This window comes from Natator depressus, chromosome 10 (assembly GCF_965152275.1).
Source record: "Natator depressus isolate rNatDep1 chromosome 10, rNatDep2.hap1, whole genome shotgun sequence".
Classification (NCBI taxonomy): domain Eukaryota; kingdom Metazoa; phylum Chordata; order Testudines; family Cheloniidae; genus Natator; species Natator depressus.
This window is the reverse complement of record NC_134243.1, coordinates 57,880,539-57,906,052: the sequence shown is the minus strand read 5'-3', so window position 1 is coordinate 57,906,052 and position 25,514 is coordinate 57,880,539. Positions and strand designations below refer to the sequence as shown.

General features: G+C 41.0%; 1 protein-coding gene across 1 annotated transcript in view; it reads left to right on the top strand.

Moving 5' to 3' along the window:
- The window catches only part of MYZAP (myocardial zonula adherens protein), a 93,512-nt gene that overhangs the window by 27,250 nt on the left and 40,748 nt on the right, over nt 1-25,514 (top strand). The window contains exons 3-10 of the mRNA XM_074966257.1: nt 5,749-5,907; nt 10,139-10,231; nt 14,796-14,909; nt 15,875-16,027; nt 18,648-18,773; nt 19,685-19,813; nt 22,472-22,557; nt 23,503-23,608. Coding sequence (XP_074822358.1) covers nt 5,749-5,907; nt 10,139-10,231; nt 14,796-14,909; nt 15,875-16,027; nt 18,648-18,773; nt 19,685-19,813; nt 22,472-22,557; nt 23,503-23,608 — 966 coding nt within the window. The remainder of the gene's footprint in view (nt 1-5,748; nt 5,908-10,138; nt 10,232-14,795; nt 14,910-15,874; nt 16,028-18,647; nt 18,774-19,684; nt 19,814-22,471; nt 22,558-23,502; nt 23,609-25,514) is intronic.

Here is a 25,514-nt window from a genome sequence, read left to right as displayed (position 1 = left end):
ACAGTTGGCAACGGGCTTTGTTGCAAGGATAGGTTCCTGGGTTAGTGGTTCTGTTGTGTGGTATGTGGTTGTTGGTGAGTATTTGCTTCAGGTTGGGGGGCTGTCTGTAGGCAAGGACTGGCCTATCTCCCAAGATTTGTGAGAGTGTTGGGTCATCCTTCAGGATAGGTTGTAGATCCTTAATAATGCGTTGGAGGGGTTTTAGTTGGGGGCTGAAGGTGACGGCTAGTGGCGTTCTGTTATTTTCTTGGTTAGGCCTGTCCTGTAGTAGGTGACTTCTGGGAACTCTTCTGGCTCTATCAATCTGTTTCTTCACTTCCGCAGGTGGGTATTGTAGTTGTAAGAATGCTTGATAGAGATCCTGTAGGTGTTTGTCTCTGTCTGAGGGGTTGGAGCAAATGCGGTTGTATCGCAGAGCTTGGCTGTAGACGATGGATCGTGTGGTGTGGTCAGGGTGAAAGCTGGAGGCATGTAGGTAGGAATAGCGGTCAGTAGGTTTCCGGTATAGGGTGGTGTTTATGTGACCATCGTTTATTAGCACTGTAGTGTCCAGGAAGTGGATCTCTTGTGTGGACTGGACCAGGCTGAGGTTGATGGTGGGAGTCACCTACTACAGGACAGGCCTAACAAAGAAAATAACAGAACGCCACTAGCCGTCACCCGTTGCCAACTGTGCCCACATATCTATTCAGGGGACACCATCACAGGGCCTAATCACATCAGCCACACTATCAGAGGCTCGTTCACCTGCACATCCACCAATGTGATATATGCCATCATGTGCCAGCAATGCCCCTCTGCCATGTACATTGGTCAAACTGGACAGTCTCTACGTAAAAGAATAAATGGACACAAATCAGATGTCAAGAATTATAACATTCATAAACCAGTCGGAGAACACTTCAATCTCTCTGGTCACGCAATCACAGACATGAAGGTCGCTATCTTACAACAAAAAAACTTCAAATCCAGACTCCAGCGAGAAACTGCTGAATTGGAATTCATTTGCAAATTGGATACTATTAATTTAGGCTTAAATAGAGAAGTGGCTAAGTCATTATGCAAGGTAGCCTATTTCCCCTTGTTTTTTCCTACCCCCCCCCCCCCCAGACGTTCTGGTTTAAACTTGGATTTATGCTGGAAATGTCCCACCTTGATTTTCATGCACGTTGTAAGGAGAGTGGTCACTTTGGATAAGCTATTACCAGCAGGAGAGTGAGTTTGTCTGTGTGGTTTTTGGAGGGCAGTGAGGGGGTGAGAGAACCTGGATTTGTGCAGGAAATGGCCCACCTTGATTATCATACACATTGTGAAGAGAGTGGTCACTTTGGATGGGCTATTACCAGCAGGAGAGTGAGTTTGTGGGGGGGGGGGGCGGAGGGTGAGAGAACCTGGATTTGTGCTGGAAATGGCCCAACTTGATGCTCACTTTAGATAAGCTATTACCAGCAGGAGAGTGGGGTGGGAGGAGCTATTGTTTCATGGTCTGTGTGTGTATAATGTCTTCTGCAGTTTCCACAGTATGCATCTGATGAAGTGAGCTGTAGCTCACGAAAGCTCATGCTCAAATAAATTGGTTAGTCTCTAAGGTGCCACAAGTACTCCTTTTCTATTTTCAGCAGTGTTCACTGATTTTGTGCACTTCAGTTTTGGGTGCCCAATTTGTGATACCTTGTATCTAATTTTTTTCAGAGGTGTCGAGAGCCTGAATTGGGGACACGGTGTCCCTCTTAAATTGAGGCGCACACACATGCATATATATTTTTTTAGTTTAACTTCCTCTATACTTTTACCTACCGGGTCCTGAGTTCAGAGTTCTGTGTCCCCCTTACAAGAATTGATAACATACCTAACACCTACACAAATATGTGCAAATACCATGCAGCTCATTGCCCTACTTCAAGTCTTGCAGTACTGATGTTACTAAATCCTGCAGGAGAAACAGAACCTGAACTGAAGTATTGGGGTTCCATGGGAGTATGCCAGCTTTTTTTTAAAAAAAAAAAAAGGCTTCAGACGTGAACTGGACTGCTTAAAATATAAACAAAATATAGTACAAGTAAGTCCTGATTTTTTTTGAGCACTAAATATCAAACCACTGTAATCTAAAATCCATGTCCTAAATACAGTTTATATATTTTTTTAATTGAAAGTTTCAATTTCAGATGTTTCCTGAGAACTACGTTAAATCAGGGTTCATATGTATAGATGACCCACATTTATTCATAAAAGTTTAAGAATAATAGTGCAAAATATTTAGACTTGCACTGACATTACATAAGAGAGTTGTAAAAACTGCATCTATCATGTATTTCTTCATGAAAAAGTTTTAAAATGAGCAATAAAACATCTTATATATCATGTCTCCTGGATTTTCCTCCAGGATATTTTTATTTTAAAGGGTGCAAAAAGAAATATTTTGAAAGTAAATTATAAACAAAAGTTGAGAGCAGCTCCAGGCAAAGGAAAACAGCTGTTATGGGCTGTGCCTACACATCTACTTATCCCTAGCCTCCAAACCCAACCATATATATATATAAATTCCTGATCAAGACATTGACTTACTCAAATTCATTAACAAGTAATTTTTTTAATAACCTCGTTACTCTCTCTCACCCAGAAATCCAGTCTGTTGTCCTCTAGTTAAAAGAAAAGGAGTACCTGTGGCACCTTAGAGACTAACCAATTTATTTGAGCATAAGCTTTCGTGAGCTACAGCTCACTTCATCGGATGCATACTGTGGAAAGTGTAGAAGATCTTTTTATACACACAAAGCATGAAAAAATACCACCCCCCACCCCACTCTCCTGCTGGTAATAGCTTATCTAAAGTGATCACTCTCCTTACAATGTGTATGATAATCAAGGTGGGCCATTTCCAGCACAAATCCAGGTTTTCTCACCCCCCCAACCCCATACACACACAGACTCACTCTCCTGCTGGCAATAGCTCATCCAAACTGACCACTCTCCCTACAATGTGTATGATAATCAAGGTGGGCCATTTCCAGCATAAATCCAAGTTTAACCAGAACATCTGGGGGGTGGGGTAGGAAAAAACAAGGGGAAATAGGCTACCTTGCATAATGACTTAGCCACTCCCAGTCTCTATTTAAGCCTAAATTAATAGTATCCAATTTGCAAATGAATTCCAATTCAGCAGTTTCTCGCTGGAGTCTGGATTTGAAGTTTTTTTTTGTTGTAAGATAGCGACCTTCATGTCTGTAATCGCGTGACCAGAGAGATTGAAGTGTTCTCCGACTGGTTTATGAATGTTATAATTCTTGACATCTGATTTGTGTCCATTTATTCTTTTACGTAGAGACTGTCCAGTTTGACCAATGTACATGGCAGAGGGGCATTGCTGGCACATGATGGCATATATCACATTGGTGGATGTGCAGGTGAACGAGCCTCTGATAGTGTGGCTGATGTGATTAGGCCCTGTGATGGTGTCCCCTGAATAGATATGTGGGCACAGTTGGCAACGGGCTTTGTTGCAAGGATAGGTTCCTGGGTTAGTGGTTCTGTTGTGTGGTATGTGGTTGTTGGTGAGTATTTGCTTCAGGTTGGGGGGCTGTCTGTAGGCAAGGACTGGCCTGTCTCCCAAGATTTGTGAGAGTGTTGGGTCGTCCTTCAGGATAGGTTGTAGATCCTTAATAATGCATTGGAGGGGTTTTAGTTGGGGGCTGAAGGTGACGGCTAGTGGCGTTCTGTTATTTTCTTGGTTAGGCCTGTCCTGTAGTAGGTGACTTCTGGGAACTCTTCTGGCTCTATCAATCTGTTTCTTCACTTCCGCAGGTGGGTATTGTAGTTGTAAGAATGCTTGATAGAGATCCTGTAGGTGTTTGTCTCTGTCTGAGGGGTTGGAGCAAATGCGGTTGTATCGCAGAGCTTGGCTGTAGACGATGGATCGTGTGGTGTGGTCAGGGTGAAAGCTGGAGGCATGTAGGTAGGAATAGCGGTCAGTAGGTTTCCGGTATAGGGTGGTGTTTATGTGACCATCGTTTATTAGCACTGTAGTGTCCAGGAAGTGGATCTCTTGTGTGGACTGGACCAGGCTGAGGTTGATGGTGGGATGGAAATTGTTGAAACCATGGTGGAATTCCTCAAGGGCTTCTCTTCCATGGGTCCAGATGATGAAGATGTCATCAATATAGCGCAAGTAGAGTAGGGGCATTAGGGGACGAGAGCTGAGGAAGCGTTGTTCTAAGTCAGCCATAAAAATGTTGGCATACTGTGGGGCCATGTGGGTACCCATAGCAGTGCCGCTGATCAGAAGGTATACATTGTCCCCAAATGTAAAATAGTTATGGGTAAGGACAAAGTCACAAAGTTCAGCCACCAGGTTAGCCGTGACATTATCGGGGATAGTGTTCTTGACTGCTTGTAGTCCATCTTTGTGTGGAATGTTGGTGTAGAGGGCTTCTACATCCATAGTGGCCAGGATGGTGTTATCAGGAAGATCACCGATGGATTGTAGTTTCCCCAGGAAGTCAGTGGTGTCTCGAAGGTAGCTGGGAGTGCTGGTAGTGTAGGGCCTGAGGAGGGAGTCTACATAGCCAGACAATCCTGCTGTCAGGGTGCCAATGCCTGAGATGATGGGGCGCCCAGGATTTCCAGGTTTATGGATCTTGGGTAGTAGATAGAATATCCCAGGTCGGGTATCCAGGGGTGTGTCTGTGCAGATTTGATCTTGTGCTTTTTCAGGGAGTTTCTTGAGCAAATGCTGTAGTTTCTTTTGGTAACTCTCAGTGGGATCAGAGGGTAATGGCTTGTAGAAAGTGGTGTTGGAGAGCTGCCGAGCAGCCTCTTGTTCATGTTCCGGTAACTCTCAGTGGGATCAGAGGGTAATGGCTTGGCTCGTTCACCTGCACATCCACCAATGTGATATATGCCATCATGTGCCAGCAATGCCCCTCTGCCATGTACATTGGTCAAACTGGACAGTCTCTACGTAAAAGAATAAATGGACACAAATCAGATGTCAAGAATTATAACATTCATAAACCAGTCGGAGAACACTTCAATCTCTCTGGTCATGCGATTACAGACATGAAAGTTGTGATATTACAACAAAAAAACTTCAAATCCAGACTCCAGCGAGAAACTGTTTGAATTGGAATTCATTTGCAAATTGGATACAATTAACTTAGGCTTGAATAGAGACTGGGAATGGCTAAGTCATTATGCAAGGTAACCTATTTCCCCTTGTTTTTTTTCTACCCCCCACCCTCCTCAGACGTTCTTGTTAAACCCTGGATTTGTGCTGGAAATGGCCCACCTTGATTATCATACACATTGTAAGGAGAGTGATCACTTTAGATAAGCTATTACCATCAGGAGAGTGGGGTGGGGGGAGGTATTTTTTCATGCTTTGTGTGTATAAAATATCTTCTACGCTTTCCACAGAATGCATCTGATGAAGTGAGCTGTAGCTCACGAAAGCTTATGCTCAAATAAATTGGTTAGTCTCTAAGATGCCACAAGTACTCCTTTTCTTTTTGCGAATACAGACTAACACGGCTGTTACTCTGAAACCTGTCCTCTAGTTGTACATACACATATAATTTCTGTTAAGACTAATGAAACTTCTATCCTTCCTTGATGATGCAAGTATATAAGACCTAAGGAATTTCTGTATCCTTCTTTGCAGGTCTGTAGCATGCTCTTTTGCTGTTCTGAATTTGTTTTTGTGTTTAGTATTATTTAGGGTAAAAGGTGTTTTGGTTTTTTGTTTTTAAATAGCAACCCTACCATGTACCGAATGGAACGTCTACAGGGAAGTTCTCTGATGGCATGGTGTATGGTGTCGTGCACAGGACTGACAATAACCATAAGAAAGAAATGGTGGTTTATGGGTGGTCAGCTCATCAGCTGAAAGAAGAGATGAATTACATTAAAGATGTGAGTTATATATTTTTTTAATTTTAAAAAATGTTCTCAAATATCCTTTCTACAATGTTGTTGTTTGTTGAGTCTCTACAACCTGAGTAAAAAAACCTCTGTTCTGTAGCAGGGGACTGTAACAGACTCTCATCCTCTGTGGGTTGGGTACGAGGGGAATACCTAATACATACACTGACCAGAGCACTACAGTCCTGCTTCTGTTCAGCAAGTAAGCTGCCAAACAACTCATAGGGTCCCTGTTCCAAAGCCCTTATAATCTGAAATCAAATACATAGAAAATTGTTTAAGCTGCCCTTGAAAGACTGATCAAACCCATCTTCTCCAGTTCTGGGTGGGTTACTAAAAATGGTAAAGTAGCAAATGCATTTAAGGATGCTTTGGGGCAGCTTCAGGGTAAGGGGTTGCCTAATAACAGTGGCCTCTTGCACAAATTTTACTGTACAGATAGTATTGGATAATAAGAGAAACTAACATGTCTATAGCTAACTATAAGTAACAGCTCTCCTGAAATAGAAGGGTAAATTCAGTGGCTTTGGTAAGACTGTGCCAAATCATGCTGGAGCTAAATATTTCACCTGTTGATCTTTGACCCTCTAGGTTTAGTTAGTAATTCTGCTAATTAGCACAAAGCAAATAATCCGTCCTTCTCTCTTTACTCCATTCCACCCATGAAGCCAGTTTACAGAAGCTGGCCAGTGCAGATGATGCTATACTGATTTCAAGTTCAAGAGATCAACTTTCATATAAAAGAGAGAATCACTGTGAGTCAGGCTAACAATTTAAGGGGATGTAATAACGTTGATTCCTAATATCTGCTTGTTTTTGCTTACAGGCCCTTGCAGGCTGTTTCTTCTTATGCTAATAGGCCATTTTCTAATAGTCAGGGATCATTGACTCTCTCTTACCAAGTGGCTTCTTGTAGTTGAGGAAACTTGCCCTTTTTGTAATATTCTGGGCTCAATTCACCATTGACCTGTCCCTTGTATGGTCATTTACACCAGTGAAAAGTGAGTGAAAATGCTCTCATTCTGACTGGTGTAAATGACTACACAGGATGCAGGCCAGTGGCAAGTGAGCAGAGCTGATCCATTATCAGTTCACTGCCTTGATATTTAAATGCTACAATGATGGGAGCCAAAATGGTGGTGGTATTGTTATTGCAGTAGCACCTAGGGCAGTGGTCACCAACCGATTGATTGTGATCAACTAGTCGATCTTGGAGAATCTCTGGCGGCGCAATGTGGCTGCCACTAAGGCAGACTCCCTACTCTGGCCCCACGCTGCCCCCAGAAGCGGCCAGCGCTGTCCCAGGGGCAGGGGGTAGGGTTCTCCCTCTGCGAGCTGCTCCTGACTGCAAGCACCGTCCCCACAGCTCCCATTGGCTGGGAGAGCTGCGGGGGTGGTGCTTGCAGAGAGGGACAGCACATGGAGCCATGTGCCCCCTTCCCCCCCCCCCGCCCAGTGGCTGCAGCGGTGCGTTGGCCCCTTCAGGAAGCGGTGTGGGCCCAGGGTAGGCAGGGAGCCTGCCTTAGCCTCGCTGCACTTGCCACTGACTGGGAGCCGCCGGAGGTAAGTGGTGCCTGGCAGGAGGCTGCACCCCAATCCCCAGCCCTGAGCCCTGTTCCGAAGCCAGCCCCACATACCCCCTCCTGTACTCCGAACCTCCCTCCTGCACCCCAAGCCTCACCCTGAGCCCCCTCCCAGAACCAGCACCCCAAACCCCTGCCTGCACCCCAGCCCTGACCCCCCCTCCCAGAGCCAGCACCCTGTACTGCCTCCTGCACCCCAACACTCTGCCCCAGCTCGGAGCCCCCTCCTCCTCTGAAACTTCCTCCTAGAGCGTGCATCCCTTGCCTCCTCCTGAACGCCTACCCCAGCCCGGTGAAAGTGAGTGAGTGTGGGGGACAGCGAGCGATGGAGTGAGTGGGAAGGGGTGGGGCCTCAGGAAGGGGCATGGTAGATCCTGGGTTGCACTTGGATTCAAAAAGCGATCTTGGGCATAAAAAGGTTGGAGACCACTGACCTAGGAGCTCCAATCTTGGACCCAGACTCCATTGTGCCAGGTACTGTACATACACAGAACAGAGACAGATGCTGCCTCAAAGAACTTTGATTGGACAATTGTACAGCATGTCTTTGGATTTGCTGGGTTGGCTTGGTTTGCCCTAGTGCTGTCATCATCATTGTGTGTTTTTTTTTGTTTTGTTTTTGTTTTTTTTCCCCTCACACGGTATACCAGCTCACAGACATATCCTGTTTAAAACTTCAGATCCCTTCCCACACCCTCCCCAGTCATTTTGTGCCAATTGAAGTATGATACTATGTAAATGCACACTTATTATTTGGATCAAAGCCTTCGGTCCAGACAAGTATTAGAATGAAGAGTATGTCCTCCAATCAAAAGGATGGCAGTAGTGTTGTCTGAACAGATTCTCAAAAAAAGCCAAAGGTTGGTGGGTCGGTCTATCTATCTAATATAAAAGTCTGACAAGAACAAATTTTTAGGCTTTGATTCTGGCAGTGCTGTGTATAGAGGTTGGGGGAAGGTGTGATCCGCTCTCTCTCCATGTAAAGCTGCATTCAACTAAACCAGTTCAAAAGCTTTGCTCCCCCCTCCTCCCAATGACTTGCATCTTTGCAGCACAACAAGGTGTTAGTCTGTTTTCACTACATATATGCATATTTAAACTTAAAGTAGACTAAAAATTATAGCTCTCTGGGTAGGTGTACTAGTGGGGAGAGACTCTACTGAGTTATTTCTTGAGCACAAGGAATGGTGTGTGGCAGGGGAAGGAGAGAGAGCTCCTGGTGCTTTCAGCTGCGCATGTTCCAAAGGGGGCAGGACTATATGGTTTGGGGCATGGCCATGCAGCACAAACCCCTTTCTGAGAGTGCACCCCCCTAAAGCAGTGTTTCTCAGATGCGGCCACCGTGGCCAAATGCAACCACAAGGGACATTTCTTGTGGCCACAGCCTCTGAGGGGGGGGGGGGAGAAGGGAGGGAGGGAGTAGCGCCCCCTCTCCCTCCCTTTTGCTCCTGGATGCCCTGTCTTGGTGTTGATGCTGGGGCCACCAACAGGGATTGGGCCCCGCCCCCCTCTGGAGAAACCTGGGGCACAATGCTGGAGGAGCAGGCACCCAGTGAGTTCCCCACCTTCCCAGGGGTGATGGGGCTCAGGCTTTGGGGTTCAGCCCTGGAGTGGCAGGCTCTGGCCACCGGGCTTTGGGCTCCAGTCCTGGGCTCTGGCTGAGCAGCAGGAAGCTCTGGCAGCAGGGCTTCAGGCTCTAGTCCCCTGTTGCCTCCCCTGGCCCCACATCCAGGGCTTAATTTGTCCCCAGGCTTGGCAGGGCTAAGTAAGTCTGCTGTGAAAAGTGATACTTGTATGTTTAATATCACTTTTCACAACAGACTTACTAGCTAGCAATAAATAAATTACAATGATTTGGACATGTGTATGTGCATGTTTATTTGTTTTTCCTAAAGCTAATTAAGTATTTTAGGAAAAAGTGTGAGACCGACCATCAGCAAGAGTTGGTGGCCGCACTCTGAGGCCACCAAAAATTTGTCCTGAGAACCCCTTTATTACATACGTACGCACGAATGCAGCCACCTCTCGGTGCCTCCTGACCTGACTCCAGCTGTGCATAGGCCCAACTATGCTCACTGTTGTACTGTACCTAATCAGTCTGGTAGGTAATCATGACTGAGTGAAAAGGGCGACCTCTAACTATGTGTCTGGAAGGTAGCATGTAAGAGAACATTTATATATTTAGTTGTGTCCGTTGTAAACACTAGTTAATCTTAAGCTAAAAAGTTGCTTCTGTTCATGTTTGATTAACGTAGCTAACTCAGTTTTGTTTCCAGTGTTAAAAATACATATAGGAAATAACAATTTATACCTGCAGTTATTTTAAATTACGTTTAATTTTTGTATTAAAATCAAATTGGTGAATAGCCTATTTTTTGGAATCTAGTGATAAAATTATGTTTCTAAATTCATGCAAATCAGTGTTTATACAGAGAGGGGGCCTTAAAAGGTAAATAAACCCTCAGCTACTACACAGTTGTGTCTTGGATACCAATGTCACAGTGAGCAAGCATTGGCTTAGTAATGGTGATACTGTAGGTGATCTTGGTCTTTGGAGAACATAGTTGTCTGGTTTCTAATCTAAATTATATTTGTAATAAAGACTGAATAACAAAGGCTTATAATTTGTCTGACTACAGGTGAGAGCAACTTTGGAAAAAGTAAGAAAGAAAATGTATGGAGAGTATGGTGAAATGAAACGGAAAATACAGCAACTGACTAATGAATTGACAGTAAGTTCACATTTATTTGTAATGATGTCATAAGAGGTGAACCAAACAAGGTTACCTACAAACATTTTTTATGAAAGACTGCATGTGGCATGAAACAAATCATGTTTTAGAGCCATTTAAGTTCATTATTTTTCATACCTTCAGTACTTTGTATTTTTCAAGCAAAATGAAAACAGGGCAGAGGCTTTTTCTGTCTGTAAAGGATCATTAGAGAGTCAAGTGGGTGAGGTAATGACTTTTATTGGTCCAACTTCTGTTGGTGAGAGAGAGAGAGAAGCTTTTAAGCTTATGCTGAGCTCTTCTTCAGGTCTGGTCATGTAAAGGAGCATGACAGATTACCCCCATTACCTGCTTTTTGTAAATAAAGCCTACTGTTAATTACATTGCTTGTGTGATTATGTACGATTAATATTCTAATACTGACTGGAGGATGGTGTTTATCATAGAAAGCTACTATTCTGTGGGCTGGCAAATTAACTCACTTGGGGTTATACAAGAATCTGTCGTCTATTGCTTACTGGAGGTCACGTTTGCAACTCAACAGGTCATTCCAGTAAACTAAATTCCAGCCTTTGTAACTTAAATATATTTGATTGCCCTAAAAGTGCTGCAGCCTCAGTTCTCTGCTGAAGCCTCTCCATGTTCCACTGCAGCAATAATAGTGAAGGTGTCAGGAAAATTGTTCCCCCCCCCCTTTTTTTTTCCTCACACGCACTTTAAAAATTGCTCTTACCTGAATCCATACAAACTGAGTTCTTTAGTTCAAAAAACTGGTTGGTTCAACAATTATGCTATAGATGCCAATTGCAATATTACTTTCTATGGCCCTGATTCAGAAAAGCCTTGTTAATAAGGATAACACTTAAGCATATGCTTAACTTTAAGTTAGTGGGACTTAAATATGTGCTCTAATGCTATCTTGATGGAGCCTTTAGCTTCTGCAAGTCATTATCCTAGAGTGTGCATCATGATCTCTATAGGTTTGGAAGCAAACTTAAAAATTTGAAGGGGAAAAAAAATCATCATTCCTTAGTACATTGTTGGACTACTTCCTGATACTTGGGAGTGTCTGAAAATATGAATACTTGCTTCTCTTTCACTTAATCTTTTTTCCATCAGTTTCTGTGTCCTGTAGAAGGGAAGCTGAGTCCAAAAAGTAGCTAAAGATCAGAGAACTGTGTCCCAAATGCTGCCATAAGGACTAAACTAGATCCCCTTGAAGCCAATGGGAGTTTTTGCTTTGACCTCAAAGAGATCAGGATTTGGCCTGAAATATGGGAGAAATGTAAATGTCTCTGGGATCTATTATTGGATGAATTTATTTATTTGTTTATTTGGACTTCTACAATAATATAAAGGGCTGTTCAAGGCCCAAGGCACTCTTGGCACACACCATTTTTGTCTCTGTAAAGTGTGCCAGATGCACTATGGAATTCCATCTATCCTGTGCTGAGCTTCCCCCTTCTAGTTAATGATTATAGGATCATTTTTCAGGTAATGGTAGCTTGTCAATAGATCCCAATGCCATAAATTGAGTAGTTAGGAAGAGCAGTAACATGTAGCTCTTTTCAGGTCATGCAATCCTGGCTCAGTCAAATGAATTGTGTGTGGCATTTCAAGGGAATGACAGAGTGATAGTTAAGTGTGTAGTCCAGTGTCTCTTCAGTATTGCCTTCTGGGTGTTTAACCACCATCTTACATTCCCCAGACTAAACTTCTTATCCCTAAGCCTCCTTTTCTCCATCTTATCTGTTGCTTTTGACAGCCCCACCGTCTTCCCAGACACCCAGGCTCTCATACTTGGCAACATTTTAGAATCCTTTTATTTCTGCTCCCATCACCTCTGGGCCCTTGCCATAAATTCTTTCTCTCTGTCTGTAGCATCTCCAAAAACTGCCCCTCACTTTTATCCCTATTGCTAAAACTCTTGCCTGTGCACAGGTGAAATCCTGCCCTTGGTCACTGAACCTTTCTTCTAGGTCCTCCCCATCTAACCTTTCTTCTGCAATTTGTCCAAACGAGTCTTTCTTTGATCACTTTTTACATGTGTAGACACCTCTATGAAGTGAGCCTTGAGCACTGCCTTCTCCTGTATGCTCTCTCAGTTGGTGCATGGCTTGGCTAGTAAATGCTAATTGTTAAATACTGATGAAGATTGGTCCACGATGCTTGTGTATTTTATCTAGAGGTAGACCTTGTTTGCTTGTGTGCATGATAAGTTTAGACCTTGGTTCATAATCATTGGCACTGTTTGGTCTGGTGTATCTTCCTTTATGTTCTTAGACACCTTAAGGTTGGTTGGTTTATCTTTTCTTCTATATTTCATAATGTGATGTTGCACCCTAAATGCTTTTATAAAAATATGCTAATGAGTGTGAATATAATGTAACTGGCATATGCTTCATGCAAAAGGTCTCTTGTAACGTATCATTACAAAGCTTACAATCTAATGAGTGGTCATCCTATTTCTATAAATGTATCACTCTTGTTTCTGAAACGAGAAATATGAAATATAACTCTGAAGCCCTATTGTAGTTATGCAAAGTGTGGGCCATTAATGGTGGTTTGGAATCTTAATGGCTCCCATTAAACAGGACAATTGACTGTAGATGGCTCTGTTTTACTTGTAAGTCTTCCTGTATACGTGTGTGCTGGCAAGTGAGTAATGAAGTCTTACAGTGATGTGATCATGTCACCTGAACTAGAATCCATCTTTAACCTCGTGCTTTTCCATTGATAAGGAGGGGTGGGAACCCAGAGGGACAAAGGATTCCCGCCTTATGCAAAAGATATATAAGTGGATGGAACAGAACAAACGGGGCGGCCATCATGAGAAATCCCCTAGCTACCACCTGAGCTGGAACAAGGGCTGTACCGGGGAAAGGATTGTGTCCAGACTAGGAAGGTGTCCAGTCTGTGAAAGAAACATACTGAAACATCTCTGGGGCTGAGATTTTAGCTGTATTCAGTTTTGTTACTGTACTAGGCTTAGACTTGTGTGTTTTGTTTTATTTTGCTTGGTAATTCACTTTGTTCTGTCTGTCTGCTACTTAGAACCACTTAAATCCTACTTTCTATATTTAATAAAATCACTTTTTACTTATTTATTAATCCAGAGTATGTATTAATACCTGGGGTGGGGCCAAACAGCTGTGCATATCTCTCTATCAGTGTTATAGAGGGTGAACAATTTATACAGGGTAAAACGGATTTATTTGGGGTTTGGACCCCATTGGGAGTTGGGCATCTGAGTGTTAGAGACAGGCACGCTTCTGTAAGCTGCTCTCAGTTAAGCTTGCAGTTTGTGGGACATAATTCAGACCTGGGTCTGTGTTTGTTGCTTGCAAGCATGTCTGGCACAGCCAGTCAGGGTTCTGGAGTCCCAAGCTGACACGGAAGGCAGGGGCAGAAGTAGTCTTGGCACATCAGGTGGCAGCCCCAAGGGGGTTTCTGTGATCCAGCCCGTCACACATATATATGTTTGTGTTGGCTCCTCCCCACTGATCACTCTCACATTTAAGCTCATGCTTCTTATCTTCAAAGCTTTTTACTTGCTTCCCTGAGTTCCTGGTCTCGTCTCCTCCTACACTGTCGTGCTCCCTGCACTCCAGCCACGCCTCTCTCTAAGCTTCTCCATTTCTTCCCTTCACCTGCTCCTGACTGTATGTCCTCTTGCACTCCACCCCATGTGCCTACAGCAGCTTTCCCAGTAAACAGCTACCAAACATCCTCCTACTCCTATCTGTTCGGTTGTGCACTGAAGACACAGACAGCTAATAAACAGCTGTCCTGTATCTGTTTGTGTGTGTTTGTGTTTGGGGCAGGGACTTTGTCAATTTGGGGGTCTGTATATTTTAGCTACTCTAAAGTATTGTGAAAATTTACCATGCTATCTAAATAACAGTAAATGAGTACGAGTGTTGTTTCACCAGCTGGAATGCTCTTATATGCATTTGCAATTCTGATCTTTCATGGAGATCCTCACAGCAGTTTCTAGACACACAAATATTTTTTATAAACCAGAATCTTTTCTTTTTGAAAACTGGCAAAATTTAAAAATATGCAAAGTACAACTTCAAGGTGAGAAACTCTGCAGGAGTTCTTATTGGGTGAAACTTGCCTCTGTGCACAGGGTCAGCACAAGGCCCATGCACCGGGTAAGCCCCAATTAAGCACTAAAAGGGATGAATTTCCTCTAGCTAAACTTGGTAGAAGAAATTCATCTTTGTGCAGAGGGAAGTTCTCTTTTTGTGACCACAAGAGTTAGAGCCTGAGTCCTTGTTGTGATTAATGTGCATGATGGCACACACCATGAGAAGACACTGAAAAACTGCTTCTATATCTCAGCATAGCTTGTTTCCAAGGCCAAAATTTAAGCTTTTAAAATGAAGTTTTGGTTAACAGGATTTCCACTAGAGAAAAGTTTACCTAGAGATTCAAACTCTTAATCCCATTGTTTTAATCTCTTGTCTCTCCAGTGCTAAATTGGCGGCAGCTGTCATCCTTTTGAAAGAATTTTAAAATGTGAGGATTGTTTTTTATATCTTTTTCTTAATCTGTTTAGATAACAAATGTTGAAAAGGAATCCTTACAGAGTCATATGCAAGTGCAGGCTGCAGCCTTGGATAGCTTCAGTGAAATGAACAGCTCCTTGACATCAGCATCAATTGAGTTGCAGGTATGCCGTTAATAGCTCTATCAAACAGAATGGCCTGATCCATCAGCCACCATCCTAGACTCCCTCTTGTGCCATCAGTTTAACAGTATACACGAGGGATGGATGATGGTTAGATACACATTCGGATCTTAGCCATCAAATGTGACTAAGAACATTTAAAACAGAAAAATGATGAAGTTAAGAAAAATCCAGGAGTTTTGCTGGCTAAAAGGCTATCCTTTAATATACAGTAAAGTGTTGTTTCACTCCATTGCAGCTGATGAAAGCCATTAGCCTTTGCTTAATGGAAAATTAAAGGTGAAACTGAGACTCTTTCCATATTTTACAAATCAATGACACATCACATGATTTTGTCCCATTGTTGTTTTCTATTGATGGAAATTTCAATGATTTTTTTTTTAATTTTACAAATATTGAGTAGCCACTCTTGTAAACATACAAAGATCATTTTTCTTGTTTATAAAAATGTTTTCAGCTTGGCATCCATCCCAGCTAGCCTCCTTGACTCTCCTGCCTCCCAGTGTCAAACTTCAGTGTTTTCAGGTTTATTATCTTAAAATTTGGCATTTGGAAAGGGGAAGAATGGAGGGGGAAATCCAACATTTCACTTCAGTTGTATTACAGTATAAAATGGAAGTGGTGTTTGCACTGTAATGCATGTGTGTCTCTTCCTCTTGATCACAGCTCTCTGGGACTGCATTTTAATGAAGATGCTCCTATGGAGAGATTTTTTTCGCAAAGCAAATAATTGGAAACCATAATTTTAAAGAGCCAAAGCTATTAACTAATGTTAACACTATGTCAACAAAACAGTAAACTCTAAAATATTCTAAATATTGCAAAAAGTCTCTTGTGGTAGGTTGGTTGAATTATGATTTTTATTATTATTATTATTATTATTTATTATTATTATTTATTAATTATTGTTACTGCAAATTGTGTTCATTTCGTTGTGTTCATTTTAGAAAACTTTAGTGGATGTTAGTTTGGAGAACACAGATATAAGGGATCAAATAAGGAATTTAAAACACACACATGAGCAGTCCATGGAAAAACTGAAAGAAAAGCAAAAACAGCTGGAAACAGCCCAAGTTGAAAATCAGTTACTGAAACTAAAGGTACGGTATGTAAACTCCCCTTATTCATATTGTACAATAAGGACATTGCTGAGGCAATGAGATTAATTTCTTGGAAAAAGAGATTTGGCCACATTTGTGTAGAGTTCTTCACCGACCATGCATGGAGTGTTATTGACAGCCAGTACTGTACCTTTCACAATTTTTCATCAGAAATCTGTTATGTTTTGTTCACATGTACAGTATTTATTGGGCAACAGAGGTGCACCCTAAGAGCAAATTACCCTGAAAAGAGAAGTTAGTTGTGGGACAGGTTTTCAGGTAAGCACAAGGGAATGAAATGCAAGCTGGAGCTATCATATGGGCCTTTTTTATGAGTCCCACTGTCTTGCATTTGGAAGCTTCCATTAAATCATATCAGAGCAGTTAACAGCATTTCAAATAACTTGGAACAATCGTGCAGTATCAGAAATATTTTTAAAAATACATTAAATCCCTTCCATGAAATTAGGTGACCACTGATTTACTGACAGGTTTCAGAGTAACAGCTGTGTTAGTCTGTATTCGCAAAAAGAAAAGGAGTACTTGTGGCACCTTAGAGACTAACCAATTTATTTGAGCATAAGCTTTCGTGAGCTACAGCTCACTTCATCTGATGAAGTGAGCTGTAGTAGCTCACGAAAGCTTATGCTCAAATAAATTGGTTAGTCTCTAAGGTACCACAAGTACTCCTCTTCTTTTTTCACTGATTTACTGACATTTTAAAAAGTCAGAAACAGATGATTATCTTGGGGGCTCTTGTATCCTACACTGGTGCATAATGATAGATGGCCCAGATCCATCACACTAAAGAGGGAGGGTACCAGCTTACTAATGTATTTTTATGTTCTAATTTCCTTTCAACAATAGTTTTACAAGGTTTTTGTGCTTGCATCTGCTGTGGTCTGTAGGGAATAAAAAAAAGGAAAGGATAATCAGAGGAAGAGCATAGAGGAAAAGAAATCAGGATTTCAAAACAGAAATTTGTAGTTTATTCTAATCTTGAGGACACGTCCTGGCCCAAACATGAAGTGAGGGAAAGCTATGTGTAGAAACTGAGGGCGGAATTCAGCCTGTAGGCCCTAATTCAGTGAAGCACTTAAGCATGTAGTTAACGTCAAGCAAGTTGGCATCAATGGAATGTGAGCAAGTGCTAAAAGTTAAGCACATGCTGGCATAGTGAAAGTTGCTTGTTAAGTCATATGCAGAAACATCTACAGGATCTGATTTTTAATTTGGGGGTGGGGGGGGCACATAAGAGAATTTGGTATTGTGGGGGTTGGCTGTGAAAAGGCAAAAAGTACCAACTACCCTTATTACTGCCAGTCAGGTATGTTCCTCTCTGTTAGAATAATTTCTTTTATATTCTCACTTGAGAACGTTGTTAGTTATTGCAGTGGCCACCCAAATTGTAAACAAAGGAAGGTGGGAGAGGTGGCACGGGAAATTATACTCCACTTTGACGCTTTTTAGGGAGGTTAGGGTTGAACTGTTGCAACTCTGCTTTCCTAGTTTGTCATTTCTAACCACATTACTGTAACTCTGGGGGTTCAGCATATACTTTAATTAAAGTTTATTTAATTCCTGTTCCTTTTGATTGCATTGGCAGAAACTTGCTCTCTGTCCTAATGTAGAGATCTGGGTCAGATGCCACAGAAGGCAGTTACAATGCAAATGGAATCCTTCCGAGAGATCTGTCCCTCTTCAGAAGACAAAATATCTTTTTATTTTTATGCAGAGCAATAACATTTGAACAGTTTGTTCCCACTGAGTAAGACAGTATAAGGGTTTGATAAATCTTGCAGTCCTTGAAACAAGATAACCCAGATGCTCAAAACAGAGATCTTCTGTAACCAGAAGCACTAGAGTTCCAGCATTAAACACTATGTGCCTGATTCTTTTCTTATTACCATGATTAACACCAATGTAAATAACACTAAGTTAATAGTTTTGTAGGCCTAAATTCTCCTCTCACTTAGATCAGGGTAACTCCCATGACTTTAATGGTGTCACTCCAGATTTGCAGCAGAGCAAGTAAGAGGAGAATCAAGTCCTAGCAAAGCTATTTAGTTTAGTTTTGTTTTATTTAGCTTTTATTTCAGTCCACAGCGCAGATGGGCTCAAAACTGTAAATATTGGATCTGGATTTTGATCAGTGCAAAGTGCATGGACATTTGGATATGGGTTTTGGTTCAGGCTCATTTCTAAGCTATACTCCTGTAAAATTAGAGAATTTTGAATTAATCGTCATACGTGGGAGCAAACTTCAAGTGTGTGAGAGGGTGTCATGAGAGAACTTAATAAAGAGTCAGGCCTGATTCTCAGTTACTTTAATGGCACGTTAACTCTGGCAGTGTGAAGGGGCTCTAAAGTTGGTGTAATTGTAACTTACACCCATTTGAAAGGCCCTTTTACACTGCCAGAGTGCTGTAATGTGGACTTGGTGTAAATCAGGCCTAATAGTAGAGTATATTTTGTAACAATGCTAAGGGAAGGCTCTAACTATCAACATCAGTTACATCTCTACCTTTTGGTTGGTTTGAGCTCCATTTTTCTTGTCTCCAGCAATGGTGCACCGAGAGAGGGTTCAGCTGTAGAAGTTCTCTTTTGTTCACTCCTATAGGTAGAATGCTCTCAAGAAGCCAATGCTGATGTAATGAGAGAGATGACCAGAAGACTGTACAGCCAGTATGAAGAAAAACTACAACAAGAAGAACAGAAACATATAGCTGAGAAAGAAACTCTAATAGTATGTACAGCCAGTCTGTAACAGTGTTCTTCAGTTCAGTGTTTGAAGTACAGTCCTTACATTTGTCAATATAATTTAATTTGAAGTCTTAAATTTATTTGTACCCCAGTTTCTTTTCATTTCATGTCTTGTCACAGCAACTTTTAAACTTTCATAGTCACTAGAGCTTTAAAGCTGAAGAATAGGGCGTCTAAACATAATGGACAGTAAAAATTTAAATTTCAAAATGAAAATGAAAAAAGTGGATGGTTTTTCTACTCCTGGTCTAAGAAAATGGAAAAGTACAAATCCTCTGACTTAGTGAAATCTCAAGAGGGGAAAAAAATAAATTTCAGTAGAGAAATCCTGAGAATATTTTTTTTTTCCTTCCAAAAGCTTCCTCTGATCATGTTTTGTATATTTCTGGTCAATAACAAGGTTATCTAACACCACTCACTGATCGCCACAGAAACTGAAGTCAAGCTCTCCAGCCTTAATGTGATACAGATATAAATGCAGTTAAAAGTGACAGGCTTTGGGAACTAAACATACTGTTCTTGGGAATAGTACATTTTCTTCTCTCATTACTGAGTACGTGTGTATCCACTGAGGGGAGAACAAATATTCATGTGGTGTGCAAACCTTTTTTGTTTTTAAAGCTAATTGCTGAGAAGCCTTTTAATACAGGGATGTAACGCCACTATTTTGATCACCCACATTTTATGTGCCACAAAACTCATATTCGATGCTATAGCTAGATGTTTGGTTTGCAAAAAGTCTCAGTTCTTGGGCACCTAACTTTATTGGCTTTATTGAGTCTACTTTTAAAAAAAACCAACCCCATTGTATAGCACAGAAATCAGCTCCTTACTTTTCATTCATCAATTTTATTGATTGTTTGTGGATATGAACATAAACTTGTTTGTTCAAAGGCAGAAACAAATAGACTTCTGAAGGCCATTGAGGAGGCAAATAAGAAGATGCAAATTACAGAGACAAGTATACAGGACAAAGACGAGAGGATTGGAGAGCTGGATCGGTTCATTCAGCGCATGGAAGAGGTAACGTTCTCTGCTCACAAATGTTAAAGTATGGGTGCCAATATCTATGCTCTTTTTAGCAGAAATGCAAGACTTGTATAGGAGTGCACCTGTTTCTTCAGTCCCCTGTGAGTCAACAACATCCCTCTCCTCCAATGGCCTCTATCCCACTCACCACTTCTATCTTCTTCCTGTTAATAAAATCAAAAACCCTTTATTGCATCCGTCCATGCTCTTAGCACTTGGATTGCTGAGGACACACCATGGCAAGTTGGCACCCTTTGCCCACTCTGCTGTTTGTGGAAGCTGTTACTTGCAAAAACTTTCAGGGCTGCTTTGGAGCTGAGACACACATGGGGCCAATCTTTATTTTGAAAGAACAGTTTAAAAAAACACATTTTATCTCCTAATAGCCTGTACAAGTTTTTCTGGATCCTTTATGGTCCTTTAGTGATTAGACATAAAATCTTATAAATGTACCGCTGACCTGGGCAACAAATGCATATATATGAAAACATTTTTATCTAAATGCATCGGGGAAAAACCTATTATTGTAATTAGTTTTAACTGGAATTGCACCTCAGCGTTCCTGTACATCAGGATGAAACTCTTAAGACTTCAGACTAAGATTCCTTTTGAATTTTGATGTCAAACTTTCTGTGCATGTAACAACCATCTATGTTTCCATGCACATAACGTATTTTTGATTATTTTTCAAAATACTCTGACAGTGACCCCAGATAGTCAGTCAGTCAGTCAGTCAGTTGTTAGTCTACCTCTGATATATAAAATGGTTCTTCCTTACTTCTCTGCACACAATGTTGTCAAATGTTTCTCTCCTTGGCTCAAATATGGTCTACCATGCTGCAGCCTTGAGCATATTTTTACAATTGCCTTGTAACTCCCTCAAAGCAGAAATGCTGCCAGATACTTATCTCTTGTGACGTTAGCAGCACTGCTGTAGAACAAGTTGTAGCAGTTTCTGTTGTAGCAGTTTCTGTCATTTCCTTATATCTCCTGCCCTGCCTTCTTCTATTTTATGGACTTCGTTCCCGGGCAAAACTCACACTGGTTTTGAGATAATTGTTCTAATGTAAGTCTAGTAGTAGAGCAGTGCCTCTACTTACACATACAGTTATTATCTGAACCTTGTCTGTTGGAAGTTCCCTGATGTCTGAAACAGGTTTATTCCCCCAGTGTCAACTAAGGGAAATTTCATTGTAATTATTAATCTGAAATGATCAGTGATTCCATTATATTCAGTAATGGAGTCTGCAATATTATTTGTTTAGTGCCTTTAGCATGTCTGGCATTGTTCAATATATGAAAATAAATACAATCCCTGCCAAAGAACTTACTGTCTAAAAGACAGAAATGCAGAAGTAAGGACTCACTAGAAATCCTGAGTGGTGACAAGAACGTAGGGTTTTGGTTATTTTAATCCTAAAACATAATAAAACTCAATTCTTAAAAACCACGGTCTTGGTGTGCTTTAGCTTCAATTTAAATCTAACTACTAATTATTTGCTAATACAGAGAAACAAATATCGCCACCCACACTTGCTGGCTAGATGGGATTACTAACCCTTGTTTAAACTATATGTAGTATATTAATGTCCTCTTTGCCCAACTAACAAAAGTGCATTGACTGGATTATAACTATTTAGGTGGACTCTTCTCAGTTTAAGATCTAGCTGTGACATTAATTAAAATAAATGAAGCTATCAGTTAGCAGTAATGTTGGATAAATCACTTTTGGGCCAGATTGTAATTCCTTACTCTACAAGTCGTCCCACTGCATTTAGTGGCGTTATTCATAGTGATAAAGGTGGTATTCAATGAGTAAAGTGGTACATTATGATCCTTGGTGTTAGGAAATGCATGTGAACTTTACTTTTTGTTAATTAATTTATGCAGTCAGCTCTAAACTCCTGCTGTTCTGCTTGTGTTGCTGTTTAAATATTTGGCTGTTATCTAAGGCCCCAATCCTGGTCTCATTGACATGAAAGGCAAAACTCGCCTTGACTTGTGAAGCAGGATCAGACCCTACATGTGCACAGATCCTCTCAGCACTCATGCTGGGTAACATTTGAACAGGATAAGTAGGGACATTTTGGGAGAAAAATAGGGAGACACCTCCTATCTCTGCCAAAATACATTGGATCAGGAGATCCTTTTGGAGGAACAATATGGAAAATTTGATATTCATTTTATCAACAGTGGTCATGTGGTTCATTTAAGCTCTGCATCCAAGACCTTAAATGTAATCATATCTTCGATCTGTAAGAATTTTAGAGGGATGGAGTCCCTTTGTGGGTCAGAAAGATAATGTTCTTTCAGAGTTGCATTTCAGCTCACACGTCTTTATCCTTCAGAGTCTCACTTACCTACAAAATTGCAAGCAAAGCTGCCCCTTGACACTGGCGCTGAAGACTGAAAACATTGCCATTTATCTTGTGCTCAGCTGAGAATTCAGGGTTCTCTTTATTCAAGCCTTGTTTTTTCCATTCTGTGCTCCTTGGCTGTAGGAAATACATGCTCCATCTGTAATATAGTAATAATTTGTAGCTGAATCAGCTTCTGTTTTTGTTTAACATATTATGGGCCTTTTTAAATCACAATAAAATGTACTTAAATTTACAATGTGAAGAAGTGGAGAAATAACATTTTCTTGTTTAGGAACGCCACCAGCTACAAAAACAACTGGCACAACATGAAATCCAGATATCTGGAGCAAAATCTCAAATCCATTCAGACCGACAGAGGTGAGATTTTACTCCTTACTGAGATTTCTAGCATTGTTAAAAAATTTTCAAACCTGAATCTGTTATATTAACTTTGGTTGTAATATGTTCCAGCTGGATAATTCCTTCCCAAATTATATTTGCCTTATTTTATGTAGGAAAACTGCAAGAGAATTTATTTTGCAAAAACTCATCCTTCTCAGGTTTATTTATGAGAGAAGTTGAGTGCAATCATGATGGATTAGGTAGAGTACATTGCATTGCTGAGAAATCAGTTTTTAGGTCCATATAGTTTCATGCATATCTGCTATGCTTTTTTAAAATAGATATAAAAGACAAAGGCCAGACTCTTTTTTTCAGAAGTGCTGAGCACCCAAAATCAGGCTGCTAGGATCCTTGCAATCAATATCTTAATTATCTCTTTCTCTAGTATGTATATTCACAACATTTTAAAAAAAGTAATTTCTGTACCACATCCTATGTTGAACTGTAGGACAGCTCAGTGAGCACAGTCTGTAAACTCTTACTTTTTTTCCTTGGTAACATCTGCCTCTTGGTGATGAAGTGAGGATTAATCAGATAACGGTTTGTAAGTGCTAAAACAAACCATAATGTGCATGCAGCTCTCCAGGGCTGATTGTCTAGAAGATCCCAGATCATCATTCTGTTTGAACAAGTATCCCTTGTGAAACTTCTCTAAATATTGGCAGCTCTGATATGTAAGGTAAAGGTGAACTAAGTGGGTGGTGTCTGACAATGACTAATGACCAAACAGATAACCATAAAAATGAACTTTAGACAAATATAGGAAATGACATTTGTCAGTGGAATTTGGCTTATTTAATGAGGTTCCTTTTCTTGATCTACTTTGGCGTTGTGTTTATTATTTTTGTTTTGTTTGGTTATTCTTTTATTTACATTGCATGGCTTCCTACATATTTACTTAGTTCTTATAACTTATACCAGGTCACAGCATCTGGAAGATGTTGCAGCTGGTCTTAGAGAACGAATCAAACATCTGGATGACATGGTCCATTGCCAACAGAAGAAAGTCAAACATATGGTTGAAGAGGTGAGCTCTAGTAAAACAATACATTCCATAAACAACTTTTTGAAGGTTTTAACACTGTACACCATAAAGCTGAATACATAGCCCAGGAGGGAGCTCTCTTCTAAGTCCTTCTGCCTGTTCCACTACCAAAAGCTCTGCATGTTGCTTGCTGCTTTATTTAGCCTGTTACCTTCTTACACCATGTTGCTTACAGCATCAATAGTGGATGAGCTATGCATCTGTATATTGCAAAGCAGAAAGAGGAAGTTAAAATGGTTTATACCAGTGGTTCTCGGGCTATAGTCTGTATCAGTGGTAGCTCTGGATCCCTTCCTGGTGGTCCATGGAATGAAACTCTTTCAGAATTAAGCAGTGAGTAATGGAGACGTGATGCACACAAATAGTTGGGGTTGGGGATGTGGAGTGGGTGGGTGGATGGGTGAGGAGGTTGGTTCCTTCTCTAAACAAGTGGTCTGTGGAATGAAAAAGATGAAGGATTATTTGCTTTTAGTAATATATCTATGAAAGATACTGTGCAGAAGAGGTGGCTTTAATCTACCCTTATACTTCTCTAATCCTGGAACCACGTGGGGCTGGGTTGGTCTCCAGTGGAAGGTAAAGCAGTCTTCCATGTGAATTCCGCTCTCATTTACCAGCGGCCTGTGCCCCAGTGCTGTTCCAGCAGCCAGGCCAGCTAGAGTCCAGGCAGGGCAGGCTGGGCTGATATGGCACAGGGTTTTGGACATGAAATTGGGTTTTAAATTGGAGTGACACAGGGGAGCCAAATTGCACTAGTGTGTTGTGCCCAAAAATTGTAGTCAGGGAGGACTCTGAAGATTCACCTTCAATTAGATTTGGACAAACATTCATCATGGTGGAGAATTATTATGGATGCTGTTGCTGATCTGAATAGGAATTCTTCCCTTAATTCAGCATTGTGGTATTACTGCTTTGCTATGAAAATTTCTGTATCCTGGTTTGTTTTCCTAGTTCCAAAGATGAGAACAGTCATTTTAACGTTTTTTGTTTGTTTGTTTTTTGTTTTTAGCAGCAGCACTAAGCACTCTCTTTTTTTTTTTGGGGGGGGGGGGGGGAAGAAAAGTGTGTTTTTTGTTTTTTGTTTTTTTTTTTTTAATCAGGAGTTGACACACACTGATTACATAAGTTTCTGGATAGGGACGTGTTGCCCATGTTCTTGGAATGTTAGCCAGCTGTCAAGTCATAATTTTAAATGTCTGAAAATTTCCTCACATCAAACATAGAATTTTTTATATTTTGATGTTACATTCAAATCTTCAAATAAAAGGCATTAATATACAACATACATATGCATACGTATGTATACACTGCATGTGGTGTGGTGATACTTGTGTGCTAAATTGTAGAGCAATATGCTCATTTGCATTTATCATGTGCCTTTGAGTGCTTCACGTGTGCTCTTCTCACCGATTTCCTCTTTTTCTCAGATTACTTCTAACCTTCCAAACCTCAAAGTAGTTTCAAAAAGCTGTCATTTTAAAAAAACATGCTGCTAAATAAATGGGTCCCCTCCTTCCCTGAAATGTGGATAGTGTTCAGTCCTTGAGCAGTGACACGTGTAAGGTCCAATATTTCACAGGACTAGGTATGGAAGATTTTTTTCAGAGTAACAGCCGTGTTAGTCTGTATTCGCAAAAAGAAAAGGAGTACTTGTGGCACCTTAGAGACTAACCAATTTATTTGAGCATAAGCTTTTGTGAGCTACAGCTCACTTCATCGGATGCATACTGTGGAAACTGCAGAAGACATTATATACACAGAGACCATGAAACAATACCTCCTCCCACCCCACTCTCCTGCTGGTAATAGCTTATCCAAAGTGACCACTCTCCCTACAATGTGTATGATAATCAAGGTGGGCCATTTCCAGCATAAATCCAAGTTTAAC